This window comes from Anabrus simplex, chromosome 1 (genome assembly GCF_040414725.1).
Source record: "Anabrus simplex isolate iqAnaSimp1 chromosome 1, ASM4041472v1, whole genome shotgun sequence".
Taxonomy (NCBI): Eukaryota; Metazoa; Arthropoda; class Insecta; order Orthoptera; family Tettigoniidae; genus Anabrus; species Anabrus simplex.
The window spans coordinates 740553945-740567212 of record NC_090265.1 but is presented as its reverse complement, the minus strand read 5'-3'; the positions used below and the strand labels follow the sequence as shown (position 1 = coordinate 740567212).

Below are 13268 nucleotides of genomic sequence, written 5' to 3'. Positions count from 1 at the left end.
ACAAAAGTTACAGAGAATACAATTTCCGATTATTTATGTGTTATAAAGTTTTACCGTACCGACTACAATAATATTGGTGGTGATGGTGATTAAATTGTGAAGAATAAGAATGAAAAAAAAAGTCATGAAGGAACAATTGCTTAAATAACGTAAGAGGTTGTCATGAAAGAAAGGAGACTCACTTGACATTAGATGCTCTAAATCACAGATTTGGAAGAAAACTAAGTGTGAAGGCCTCCAATATAGAAAGCTCATAAAATTGATCAGCAATAACATTACATTGACCATTGTTTGTTGTGATGTGTTTTGTGTATTCTGCTGCCATTTATCTCCGATAGATAGGATTACTGCTGCGTATTGAGTATAACAGCCTGCCTGAATATTGGCGGGAAGTAGCTGGGGAGTGGGGAGTTAGATCTCTCTCTTCTTTAGCATGCCATTCCTCTGGTTCATAAATTTTCTGATACTACTGGTACGTAACACACTGGATCAGCATAGTATTCCAGCTATTCAATCCCTACTCTGAGGCAGTGATTGGAATAAGCAGTGTGCATACTTAAACGGAATGATTACACAGGAGTATTCGCGGCTGTCTGCAGCCTGGTCATTCTAGCTCTGAAACTTTTGAACTGTTAGATCGACACCGTAGTACATTTCGCTAAAAGTGAGAAAATGTGCTGTTTTCATTTTATCGAATATTTCATATGACAACCTTGCTTTTTATCGCAACATTCATACTGGCGTCATTGTAATGACCTATGTTAACTTTAGTTGGGAAAACTATAAGGACAGTCTTTCTGAGAATTCTGTAGCAAAGCACGTGTTCATCAGCTAGTTATTTGATCCAAATAGCATTGCGCTTTGCATAATCGCATGGGCACTTGGTGCAATATATTAATCTATGCATTTGCTAAGTAGCCTAATGGCATCTAAGTGCATGATTGATTCACACATGCGTTCATACTATTTTCAGCAGGCTTATCAGGGACCGATCATCTCACTCGCATACTTTCTGTGAGGGAATAGAGATGTGTAATTTTTAGCCTTGAGGCCTCGTATAGCTACAATCTGGCTTTGAGACAATAAGTATTATAAATATATTGTAGTACTGTATTGTGCAAGACATGTTAGAATAAGCAGTTTTGATCAATTGTATCTCCTGATTTCTCCTGATTTTTCCTGATTTTTCCTGATTTTTGGTTTTGTAAAGTTGGCAGGTATGCCTTTGCCCTAAATGAGATATTCTAGGCTAATTCTAAAGTGTTGATGGTACCCTGGCAAATGTGCAGGAATCCTTTTAAAATTATAATAATTTCAATTTTGGCTCTTGGAGAAGCGACCATACAGCCAGCTTACTGTACAACATTAACATGTGTGACACTGATTAATCTTTGTATACGGAACTGTAGCTGGATACACACTGTGAAGACACCAGTAGTTGGAATCAATAATCAAGCTGTTGTAAGAAGCACTCTCAGACACTACAGTATGTCTCTATCACTTTGTGTTGTAGTGGATCTGATCACTGGGAGCTTGTATTCTTTATGTGTGAATCTTGTAGAAAATGTTCGGTGATTGAGTAAATCCTGTGGGGAGCTTGATATCATTGAACCAACGTTTCTTCGGTATTGTAGGTTGTAAAGTTATGTAGTGTCATCTTTTATGGAGGTCATACTGGTCCATTTGGTTGATCATCGATTGTAAGTTTTCTGGTGGATTTTACAAAGAAAAAGGAAGTGGGATAGCATTGAGTGGAGTGTTCATTATACTTTGTCGTGCAAGATGATTGCTTTTTCTTCGTGCTGTATTCCTGGGTGGCCTTTCAATATATGATTGTCCCTTGCTGTTGAACGTTTCTCACAACCTGCCCTAATGGACAACTTTATTCAGCGGACACTTCCCTATATGAACTTTTTTCCACGGAACTGATTTTATTTTACATAAGACACACGTTAACTAAGCCTCACTTAAGTGGACACCTTGAATTCCGGACAGTGGACATCACCATTAGTCTCATCCACTCATCTTAAGCAGACACTACACTTTCCAGGACACTTTGTTTACACAAGGCTGTCATTCTTTTTCTTAATGTCATTCTTTTTCTTAATATCATTCTGCGCACATACGCAAATTCGTTTTGAATATTTGTACTGTTTCGAGTCCAAGGAAATGACAGATGAAACGTACATAGGAATGCTGAAGTAGCCTTTAAGTTAATTGTTCCATACAGGGCTCTTTCCAAAACGTTCGTTAGGATCATCTTGTGTTCTAATTAGTGCACATTCTGAGAATTCTAGTTGCCCGGGAATGCTACAAGTGACTGTTTACGCACCAGTCATCAAGGGATTTTCCAGCATGTCTTGCATCATTCTATTCATAACTCAGATTGTCTAAAATCAGGTCGAGGTCAGGTAGTTCAGTTACACTTAACAAGGATGAGACTTTCATGTTGACGCAGAAATACCGTAGTATTTCAATCGCCCAGTAAACATGTGGGACGAGTGTGTTTAGATCTCAAGGCAAGGAAAAACTTAGTGTGAAAGGGCTTTCAGTGAGAAAAGCTCCCCGAAAAATTAAACTGTGGGAAAATACAATTGTGAAGAATAAAAATGACATTTTAAGTGAGTGGGAGGAAAATACTAATCGAGGGATGAAAAGAAAGTGGGAGTCAGTTTTCGCAGAAGTGAACATTGCGGTATATGACTGGTTGAGATGTATGAGAGCAAAGAAACTGAATAAGTGTGCCAATGTCAGCAAAAAGCGAGAAATCGCAATTAACTTGAAAGTTGAGGTTAATTGAATAAAGAATTTGTGTGTTATGCTGGGTCGTTATTTGAGTTTTGAGAATATTGCAGTAAAGAAAAACTTGCTAAATTTGTACGCCCAGCTGAATGATTACTTCCCGAAGCTGTAATGAATGTAAAGGCTGTAAAATCACTTGTATTATCTCCCAGACAAATAGAAATAAAGAGGTATACTTATATTTAAGGTGGATGCTCTTTGCGGTTAAAATGTTTAATTAATTTTTACAGCCTTATTTTAGCAGACACCTCTTGTAACAGACATTTTTCCATGGAACCGACGGTGTCCGCAGAAGAGAGGCTCGACTGTATATAATAGATGTAACTGTGGGTTTGATCATTCCATTCTGGGTGGTCTAGACGCTGTAGTACACTGTGGCAATCTGTTTGCAATAAGAATTTTCTTGAATTGGTGAGTGTTACCATGCTGAATTGTTGCATAGATTGACAGAGTTTCCACAGTTTTTAGTTTCTGTATTAAACTGATGTGAGTTCGGGAAGAGATCATTGTTCAATTGCATTTGTCGCTGGGCAGTAATACACATAGCCTACTCCATCTGTAGTCTTGGAGCCATCTGTGTAAATATGCATGAAATCTGGCCTAGTAGTCTGCAAAATTGTCTGAACGTCTGTACAGTATTTACATTAGAGTTGAAGAGCATAGAGCTGAACAGGTAGTATGTATTGGGTGGCAGTGATGATAGCTTGCAATTATACTGGAATCCGGATTCAGAAATGTCTTTGAGTACAGCTGGTTGTATGTAACATAGTTCATAGCGATTCTTCATATGTAAAAGAGTCTGGTTGTTTCTTGAGGGTTGATGGATGTTCAACAGTCTGTTCATATCTTATTTAGCAGCGGAGAGTTTAACTGTGTCGTTCGTTCCAGGAGTATGTTGGACTGCATCTATGGACGTATGGAAAGTGGCAGTTCTACCGCTTCAACTAGTAGAGCATTAGTTGGGGTAGAGCTTAAGGCTCCTAGACAGAGTAGTTGTATCTGCTCCCCACCATGTGCGATTAACAGCTTGAAATGTTCAGTACTTTTCCAAATTGTGTTGTAATGTCGTTTACATGTTAGCTCCAAGTGAGCTGGCTCTCCAGGTACATTCCAAGAAATTTGGTAGATGTTCGGTAGGGAAAAGAATATGGGCCTAACCAGATTAAGGGCGCTGTTATAGTTTGCTGTTTCAGTGTAAATCTTACCACGGACGTCGTGTTTGTGGAGGGTTGTAGACCATTTTCCAATGTCCATTGCGTCAGAGCTCTAGCTGCATCGATCAACCATAATCGACTAACCCAAAAGCTTGCTGATGCTTCATATATGCAGATATGATCCGCGCACTGGAGGACCTTTACATTTGGTTGAAACAAACTATCTAAATTGGGCGTATAAAATACGTACAAGAGTGGCTTAAGATGGCTCCTGGATGGATACCTTCTGTTACTGTTCTTGGACTGAATAATCTTGCTGCCACTTTGTCATTGGAACAAAGTACAAATCCCACGGAGATACGTTTCAGGTAGACCGATGGAGTGTAATTTATATGCAGGAATAGGAATAATAACACTGTCATGGGGTCCTGATACGTTAAAAAATATGGCTGTCAGGTATCCTTTGGTAGAGTAATCTGTGGTTATGGTACTTGAATTGTGCAGGAGTGTGAAAGGTTGTCAGTTGAAGCAGAACTACTTTCATGATACAGTGAAGCATGAAGAGACTAAATGTATCATGTCTTGTGTGACTGGCAATCATTTTGCTAATGACTGATGTGTCTCTCTCTTGATGTGTCCATTTCTATTACTTTTTATATATACGGTGATATTTCGAATCTTGCATTTTATTCATTCTTCATTTTTTTTATCCAGATGTAGAAAGCAATCCTCCTTCAGAAGAAGAGTCAGGTGATGAGGATGCTGAATCTGCAGGAAGTGGAGTGGAAGAGGAAGGAGAAAGAGAAAATTCTGGAAAGAGGAAAAAGAGTCAAAAACCGGGTAAAAAGAAGCGTAAGAAGAAGGGCAGGTATGTTGATTGTGTACACATTACAGATATTAACCCATTGAGCCCTGCATATTTGTTGGATTGAAACTACATTCGGGCTGGGATTATTTTGGAGGAATTGTAGTGTCGCTTCATATCGTGATAAATTTCTTACTTAAAAGACCATTATTAAGGATTTAAATATACAGAAAATAAATGGTTTTCTTACCACGAACTGCGGAACAAGGAATACATTAAAAACATTTTATTTTATTATCACGGGTCCGTACTCAGTCCGCCTGCTGAGCTGTAACACAGTCTTCTCCTTGCACTTCCTCTTCAATTTCCATATCTCTTTTTTGTTCTTCAGGAGCATTGCTCACACTATTACTAATATTACTACTAATTTCACTGAAAAATGACATTCCTAATCAACATTACTTTCTAAAAGGGGTTATATATCAGCAAGTTTCAGTTGTTTACTGGCAGCCATCTTATTTACAAGCGAATCTCAAAGTATAGGGATAGCCAACTTCAAACTAATGTTACCAAGCGCACTATCGATATATTTTATACAAGAGCATATGACATTGCAAAGAAATTTGTCCCTACACAAATCACAAATGCAACTCACTCAGCCATCTCTTGAGGAAAAGTTGAATTACGTAGTAAAGTGAGACAACAAAACAGTTCCGTGGTCTGGCATTTGGTCCACAAACTTGAAGCACGGAATGGTTCTGTGACTCGGGCCCAATGAGTTAAGGGAGATATTTGATGGAGAGATGATGATGATGATGATGATGATGATGATGATGCTCCCTGTAACCCTAACCCATTATTTCCGAGAAACCTGCTGTGTGTAAAATATAAAATTTTACAGGAGAGAGAAAAACCCTTTCATTTTTAAGAGATGTAGTTAAAGACCATGATTATCATTACCCTTTATCTTCTATTTTGTGTTTAAATATCTGCACAATGTTTATATTTGCTACAAAATTAAAATAATTTTGTTAGATGTTGTCCAAAAGATTTTGTTTTTTTGCAAATGACATACAGTATAGGAGAGTAGTTTCATTAGATTGCATCGTTTATTTTAAAGTGTTTGCCAAATTAATAGTTCGGATTACAAAAATAGTATGCTTAATGGTGTAGTAGATAAATACATGTCACATTCTGCGTGCGTGCTTGCAGATTCTCACTCAGCGTGTTACTTGTACAATACAATGTTTCACTTCTTTTATGTTAGTATAAATTAATGTAATAATCTGTTAGGTAGGAACAGCAGCCATAACTTTGAAATGTCACATAAGATGTTTTGGTCAGTGGTCCGTTATTGGACATTATAAATTTTCCAGCTCCCATTGCTGCACATAGTTTTTTTTTTTTTTTTCCCAGCATTGACGATATGTTATTGTATCATCTTGTAAAAATTATTTTGAAAAATAGTATTAACTATTTTTAATCACTAAACATTGTTTAAGAGAGAATTAATACCCATCAATTCTGTAACATGAATACACTGCTCGAAAAAAAAATGTGAATACCGAAACATGTTTTACAACATTCATTAACTCTCAGTTTTCCTGCTCCTTCTCATCCTCCCAGAATGTTGGCGATCAGTAGCATGATCTGTTTCTTATCTGTAGCTGTTCTAGACAATAAAACCATATTTAGCTCAAACTGTTGGTTTAAATTACTGACCCAAAATATCCTTCACTGCCCAAGACCTTGACTTCCATTAATTTTTCCTTGGAGTATTACTTGTAGTTTTTTTTTTTTTTTTTTTTTTTTTTTTTTTTTTTTTTTTTTTTTTTTTTTTTTTTCCTAGTGGCTTTACGTTGCACCGACACAGATAGGCCTTATGGTGACGATATTGCTTGTAGTAGTCAGTACCTGTTGTTTCGTATCATATGACCAAAGTATTCAAGTTTTCTCTTGATGGTGTTGGGAATCTCAGGTACGATTCAAAACTACTACATTGGTAATTTTGGCTGTCGAAGATATGTTGAGTATCATTCTGTATGTCCACATTTCAAATGCCTCCAGTCTCTTGCATAAGATGCCAGTTAATGTCCAAGCTGTGATGCCATACAGCAAAATGCTAAATACAACCAAAACTGGTTTAGGCGTTTTAGTGAGGACCAAAAAAAGTCTTAAAGAGGGAACGTGCTAAAAAATTGAAAAACAATTACGCTGTTAAATTTAAGGTTAGATTTGAACAAAAAAAATAATTACAATGAAAAGAAAGAAACAAGTGTTTACAATTATAATTAATGAAATAAATAAAGAAATAATACATTTTAAGAACACCAACATAGTAAAATATCTAGGGAAAGCATTCTTAGAGACGCGAACTATATAATAAGTCACTTACAGTTATGTTCAAAGTTATCGTAGAAATGTCCAACATCTGGGCGATTTGCACACCTTTCATGTGTGGAGTAGCATCTACCAAATCCTCACCCAGGCCAGTCGTCGCTGGTGTTTCTTGCGCGCAACGTGGCCAGGAACGCTAATTTAAATTTCTTATGGTGGGAATTACAAACATACTAAAGATTGACATAAATGTGCTATCCAGGTTTCTGCAACATTTGTTTAATAGAACATGGACTGGGACTTTGGAATGATGATGTACTAACCAGGGAAACACGCTAGAGAGGATGTCTTAACCAGTTTCAACCGTATATAACACTGAATAGAGTGGTGAGTGTTACGGACAGATGATTTGTCAAAAATGTTCTCATTTCTGCGTCGGATCTCATGAGATAAGGCCTTACATTTTGCAATTCTTGAAATTTTCAAATTTTTAAAAATTTTCTTTTTAGGTAGTGTTTGTTAATTATTAAATTTAGGGCCAAACAAAACAAAACAAGGTTAATGTTTGTTTTGCACTTCATGAGGACACCAGTCACTAAAAACAGCTGTTTCTGCCCCTAGGATGTGTGACGTCATGTAAAAGCTCGGGCATATTGTTAACACATTGTTGGATGGCCTGTCCCGAGATGCTATCCTACTCCAGCCTTGATGTTCTCATTTATGCCAAGGTGGTGGTGTCATGTTCCTTCCAAGCATATCCCATACATGTTCAGTGGGGTTTATGTCAGGACTGTGTGCTGGCCAATCCACAGTTCGAACCCTAACTTTCTGCAGATGCTGCATAACACAGGAAGCAGTATGGGGGTGGGCTTCATCATATATCAGTATGAAATTCTGGCCCATGAAAAGTGCAACATGCTTCACCAGGATCTCTTTTATGGACCTTTGGGCATTGAGGGATCCGTGTTAGACTAGGTGCGGGCTGTATTGTTAATGCCAACCCACACCATCACCAAGCCGCCTCCAAATGGAGTCCTCGAGGGGAGATGAGTAGCGTTGTACCTGTCTCCAGACATTTTCCTTCTTTTTTTCTCTTTTCCAACAGGAGAACTGAGATTAAAGCGACTCTCATCAGTCTCTCTGGCCCAGTATCACTGTATCACTTACACCTCATCATGGTGCCAGAATCCTGCAGTGAGGCCCACCGCTCAGCACTCACAAACCTACAAACTCTGGCAGCCCGGCCCATGTAGTGTCGCCCTCTTCTGACGCAGCCGCTACTGGACCAGTGCAGTGGGCGAGCTGAGTAGTCTACCTTGACTACTTCCTCGCAGTAATGTGTGCACTGTTTACAGCGAAGTGTTCATTTCACACTTCTATTCGGATCGCTCACTATATGAATTCCCATGCGCTAATGACAAATTTTAATGTACAATAATTGCAGTTTGAATTAAAACAATAAAGATCTCTCCTGCTGTGAAATAATAATTAATAGAACACAAACAGAAACTTCATCAGAAACTCTAATATTCGTCTGCAGTTGGTATCAAGTTAACTGAAAATGAATCTGAATAACACGAAGCATATACAAGGTGGTGGTGATTATAGTTTAAAGAGGAGGTACAACTGGGCAACCACCCCCTATTAACGCTAATCAGAGAGAAAGAAATGGAAGGGATCCAACACTTCAAGAAATGAAGATATCGGCCAAAGAAAGGCGTGAAAATGAAAAACTCCCTAGGCCTTGGATCCCCAATACCTTGCAAGAGACTATTCTCATTTTAGATCCTATATTGAAAATCAGTTGAAAGGAGAATAATAAAACTTTGTTTTTCACCTATTCAATACTTAACTAGAATACAAAATTAGGATTTCATCCTTATTTTATTGCCAAATCATTAAAAACTGGGTACATGTTTCACTCATTTTTGGAGCATCTTCAGCCATATTGTCATCACAAGGTTAATTAGGAACATTGATCTTGAATTTGTATACATGATTTGTCATTAGCAAACTTAAAATAATACAATTTTTAAGAAACGTGATTAGATATAATCTTATATATTACGTCGTTTGGCTGTGATAGGATATAACAATTATTAACATTGAAATTAAGGTTTATTAAAATCTTGAATAATCATTGTCGCTTCATATAAACTCGAGAAATGAAGTATATTACACTCTCAAAACAAATTATGAGATCAGGCGCAATTATTATTGTGTTCGTCATCATAATACTTGAAACTCTAATGTGCCGTGGATTATTATAGGTGATGATGTTGCACACTTTGAAATTAACATTTGTTGATGTTGAAAAATACATAGTCAGTACGGTAAAACTGAATAAGACATCAATGATAAGAAATTGTATTCTCTTTAACTTTTATTTAGTACTTGTCAATTGGACCAGTAGCATAGGTATTTACAAATTAAATTTTAGATGCCTTCCGCTAAACTGCCATTTCATCCAGGGTGAATACAATTATTTGTAGCCTAGACTGTAGTTCCTTATTCCCCGACTTTCATTAAATTCTGTTTACTCATTTTCTTGTGGTTCAGCATTGATATTGACTTAGCAACAAAAATACAAATTCATGAATATGTTTTATCATAGCCGGTACGGTAAAAATGTATAAGTCATCAACGATTGGAAACTTAAATCTATATGACTTTAGTTATGTAGTATTTATCGATAGGACCACTACCAGATTTTTGAGAATTCATTTTGAGTCTTTCCTCTGAACTACCATTTCATTCAGCGTGAATAAAATTTTCATTAAATTCTCTTCAGCCATTTTCTCGTGATGTGCGTACCAATACATACAGACAGAAATTGCAGAAAATTAAAAATGCAGTTCTTTGTTTTTGGACATGACCGATACAGAAATGCCATTATTTTTAAATTCTGAACAATGTACGGACAGAACTCTTATTTTATATTATAGAGATTTATTTACAGGAGTGTCAGAAGACATTTTTGGCTTGCATATTTAGTAATAATAATAATAATAATAATGTGTTTACTAACTACTTCTACGGTTTTCGGAGTCGCTGAGGTGCCAGAATTTTGTCCCGTAGGATTTCTTTTATATGCCAGTAAATCTTCCTGCATGAGGCTGACATATTTGAGCACCTTCAAATACCACCGGACTGAGCTAGGATCTAACCTGCCTAGTTGGGGTCAGAAGGCCAGCGCCTCAACCATCTGAGCCACTCAGCCCTGCAGCTCAAATGTTGTAGGTCTTTCAAGGCTTAACATCTCAATCCGACAGACAGATCAACATCAACAGCATCATTTGCCCTCACTCCATATGAACACTGCGGAGAAGTTTGGAAGTGAATCCAGGCTTTTGGTATGAAATCTAGTGATTAGATATTGTATACCACCACCTCTCCTACCAATATTCTAATGGTGAAAAAAAGGCATCTTTCATTGCCTTTTGATGAATCTGTATCATGTTTCTGTAGATTTTGCATGGCATCGGTCATCATGTCCCCCATGTTTAACTGAAAAATCACATATTTCACAGAACACTTGCTTTGATGACATTTTGAGTGGTCCTAGTAATGAAAACTCTTCCATGTACTGCTTTCATTAATATGGATTCATGCAGATTGTTTCTGCCCATGGTCGCTTGGCTCTTAATTGTTTTTATGTTTACAGAGCATCTACTTTTTAGATGCTTGCACTATGTAACACTTTGCAGTGGTCAACCCATTACTAAATCAGAGGCAATAGAATGGAAAGGGATCATGAACTGGTTTTCTAACGGCTAGTTATTGCCTTCACCCTCATCCACTGGCCCGTGAAGTGCATGCCTTATCTGCACACTACTCGTTTTCAAATAAGTCGAAGAAAGCCATTTGTGGTGAAAGTTAGATGTCTGGCTTTAAACGAGATGCTCAGAGTGACATTCCTCAACACATTTGATACCTCATAAATAGGTTTGCAGACACTTGGTGAATTTCGGCCATGTTCCACGGTGGAGGTGATCACTGTACGAGAGAGAAAAAAGAAGAGATCTTTCCCTTTGAAGAATGGTATTGGTTAAAGACAGCAAGGGTCATCAAGTGCATCCCTAAGGCCTCGCAAACCTAATACTGTTGGGGTCGGAAATGAACAAGAGTTGCCATGGGAAAAATGAAAGCGAAGAGCCTGGAACAAGCAAGTGAATAATTGCCAGGTTTACGCTCCTGGGTTACCGCCCTCACCTACAGGGAATAAGACAGGATGGTTACCCAGTTATTGTAACCACCTCCAAAAGTGATACAAGAAAATACAGCATCTTCATTGTTTTTAAGTATATGAAGGGATACATTGTACTTCTACTCCAATTTATTATTGGATTGGTGGTTTATTGGCTGTGTAACCTGGACCAGGAGTAATTAACCTGCAGTATACAGCGTGCCACTTTCTATGTTCATAGTTTCAATTCCTCCCACTAGACATGCTAGATATTTTTAATATTGTACATTTCTAATTATTTCACTAGGATTAGAATAGTTGTAAAAAAGAGAAATTACTTAATATTTGAATAAAAATAAAATAGATCCTGCAGTTCCTCTGACAATACCATAAAACAAAAAGGTGACAACAGAATACAAGCATTTGTCCACTGCCTTCCAAGATGACCCTGTTTGAAATAAACCTTGCACCGATCTTCACTTATGGATTCGAAGTAGTAAAATTAACCAGTCCAGGCAATAGTCTTCTTCAGGCAACTGACATTAACTCCCTCTGTTCTTGTCTACAAACTGGTCTGCACTCATAGCACTGGCATGAAACAAAACAAGATTAGTTCTTATTAAGTTTGTTTTGTTCACCAGTTCTTCAATGGTGGATGATGTTGCCAAACACTAGTGAGCGAGTATTTAATCAATGTCTAAAGGCAATGCCTTGTCGATTCAACCATTGTCTTCAGCTTGATGTTTCATCTCACAGTATGAACTACTTTCAATGTTTTGCATCAATACTTGAAGGAATTGCTTCCTAGGTTGACCTCATCCCTTCTTTCCTAAGATCACCGGGAGAGTTGGCTGTGCGGTTAGATGTGCGCGGCTGTGAGCTTGCATCCAGGAGATAGTGGGTTCAAATCCCACTGTCGGCAGCCTTGAAGATGGATTTACGTGATTTCCCATTTTCACACCAGGCAAATGCCAAGGTTGTACCTTAATTAAGGCCACGGAACTTCCTTCCAACTCCTAGGCCTTTCCTATCCCATCGTCGCCATAAGACCTTTCTGTGTCGGTGCAGTGTAAAGCCACTAGCAAAAAAAAAATCTTTCCTTCTAGTAGATTGGTCAGAAAGGTATTATGACGCTCTGTGTCTCCAATGAATTTAGCTGCTCTTCTATGTATTGTTATCATCAATATCATCAATATTTGCTTTTGACCATGACCTACGGCAGTATTGCAGGACCCTCTCTTGCAGTGCTTTACTGGGAATGAAGGAAACTATAAAACAAAACAGGACTGGACTTGGGCTCGATTCTAGGAGCAATACACAACAAATCAGATTGACCTATCACCAAAAATGTCACTATGTATCGATAAATTTTCATAGTTACATACACTTTCCTTATGTACAAAATATACAAATATATACTTTTCTGGTTGTTTCTGAGGGAACATCCTATCCACATCTGTAATGATTGAATTTAAAAGTCTTTCAGTTCCCTTTGAAAATATTGTGATGTCTACTTTCACTCTTCAGTCTCTGAAATAAAGTTAATACTATACTTAGCTCGGCTGGCCGTCTTCTTTCTTCTTTCTTCTGGACGCCAATGCAGCTTCAGACGCCTGGCTGACCTTTAAATTTAGGCTTTCCCTGCTCACTATACTCCTGTTCACGTAAATCCCTGTGCGGACTCCACTCCGAAATACGAACAGAGGTTCTCTCAGTTTCTCCCTTGATATGAACTTGGCCACAATTGCAGAGCTTTTCCCGATATCAACTTCACCACGGCTACCAGGTTGCTTCCTGATACACCCCAAAACTCCACCGTATAATATCCAGTCAGTCTTTCAGATGTTACCAGCGTTTTTCCCAAATATCAACCCCTACTACTTTATAACTCTGATGTGTTGTGAGTGATTGGCTCTCGTGATCCTCCTACCACTTTAAGGGTGCTTAAGGTCTCTGGAAGCTACTAGAACAATGTATTTTACTA

The 13268-nt window shown here is 37.9% G+C and overlaps 1 protein-coding gene across 2 annotated transcripts in view; it reads left to right on the top strand.

The window, feature by feature from the left end:
• The window catches only part of Yeti (yeti), a 79264-nt gene that overhangs the window by 23147 nt on the left and 42849 nt on the right, over positions 1-13268 (top strand). For both annotated transcript variants that reach the window (XM_067136129.2, XM_067136128.2), the window contains exon 3: positions 4671-4824. In XM_067136129.2, coding sequence (XP_066992230.2) covers positions 4671-4824 — 154 coding nt within the window. The remainder of the gene's footprint in view (positions 1-4670; positions 4825-13268) is intronic.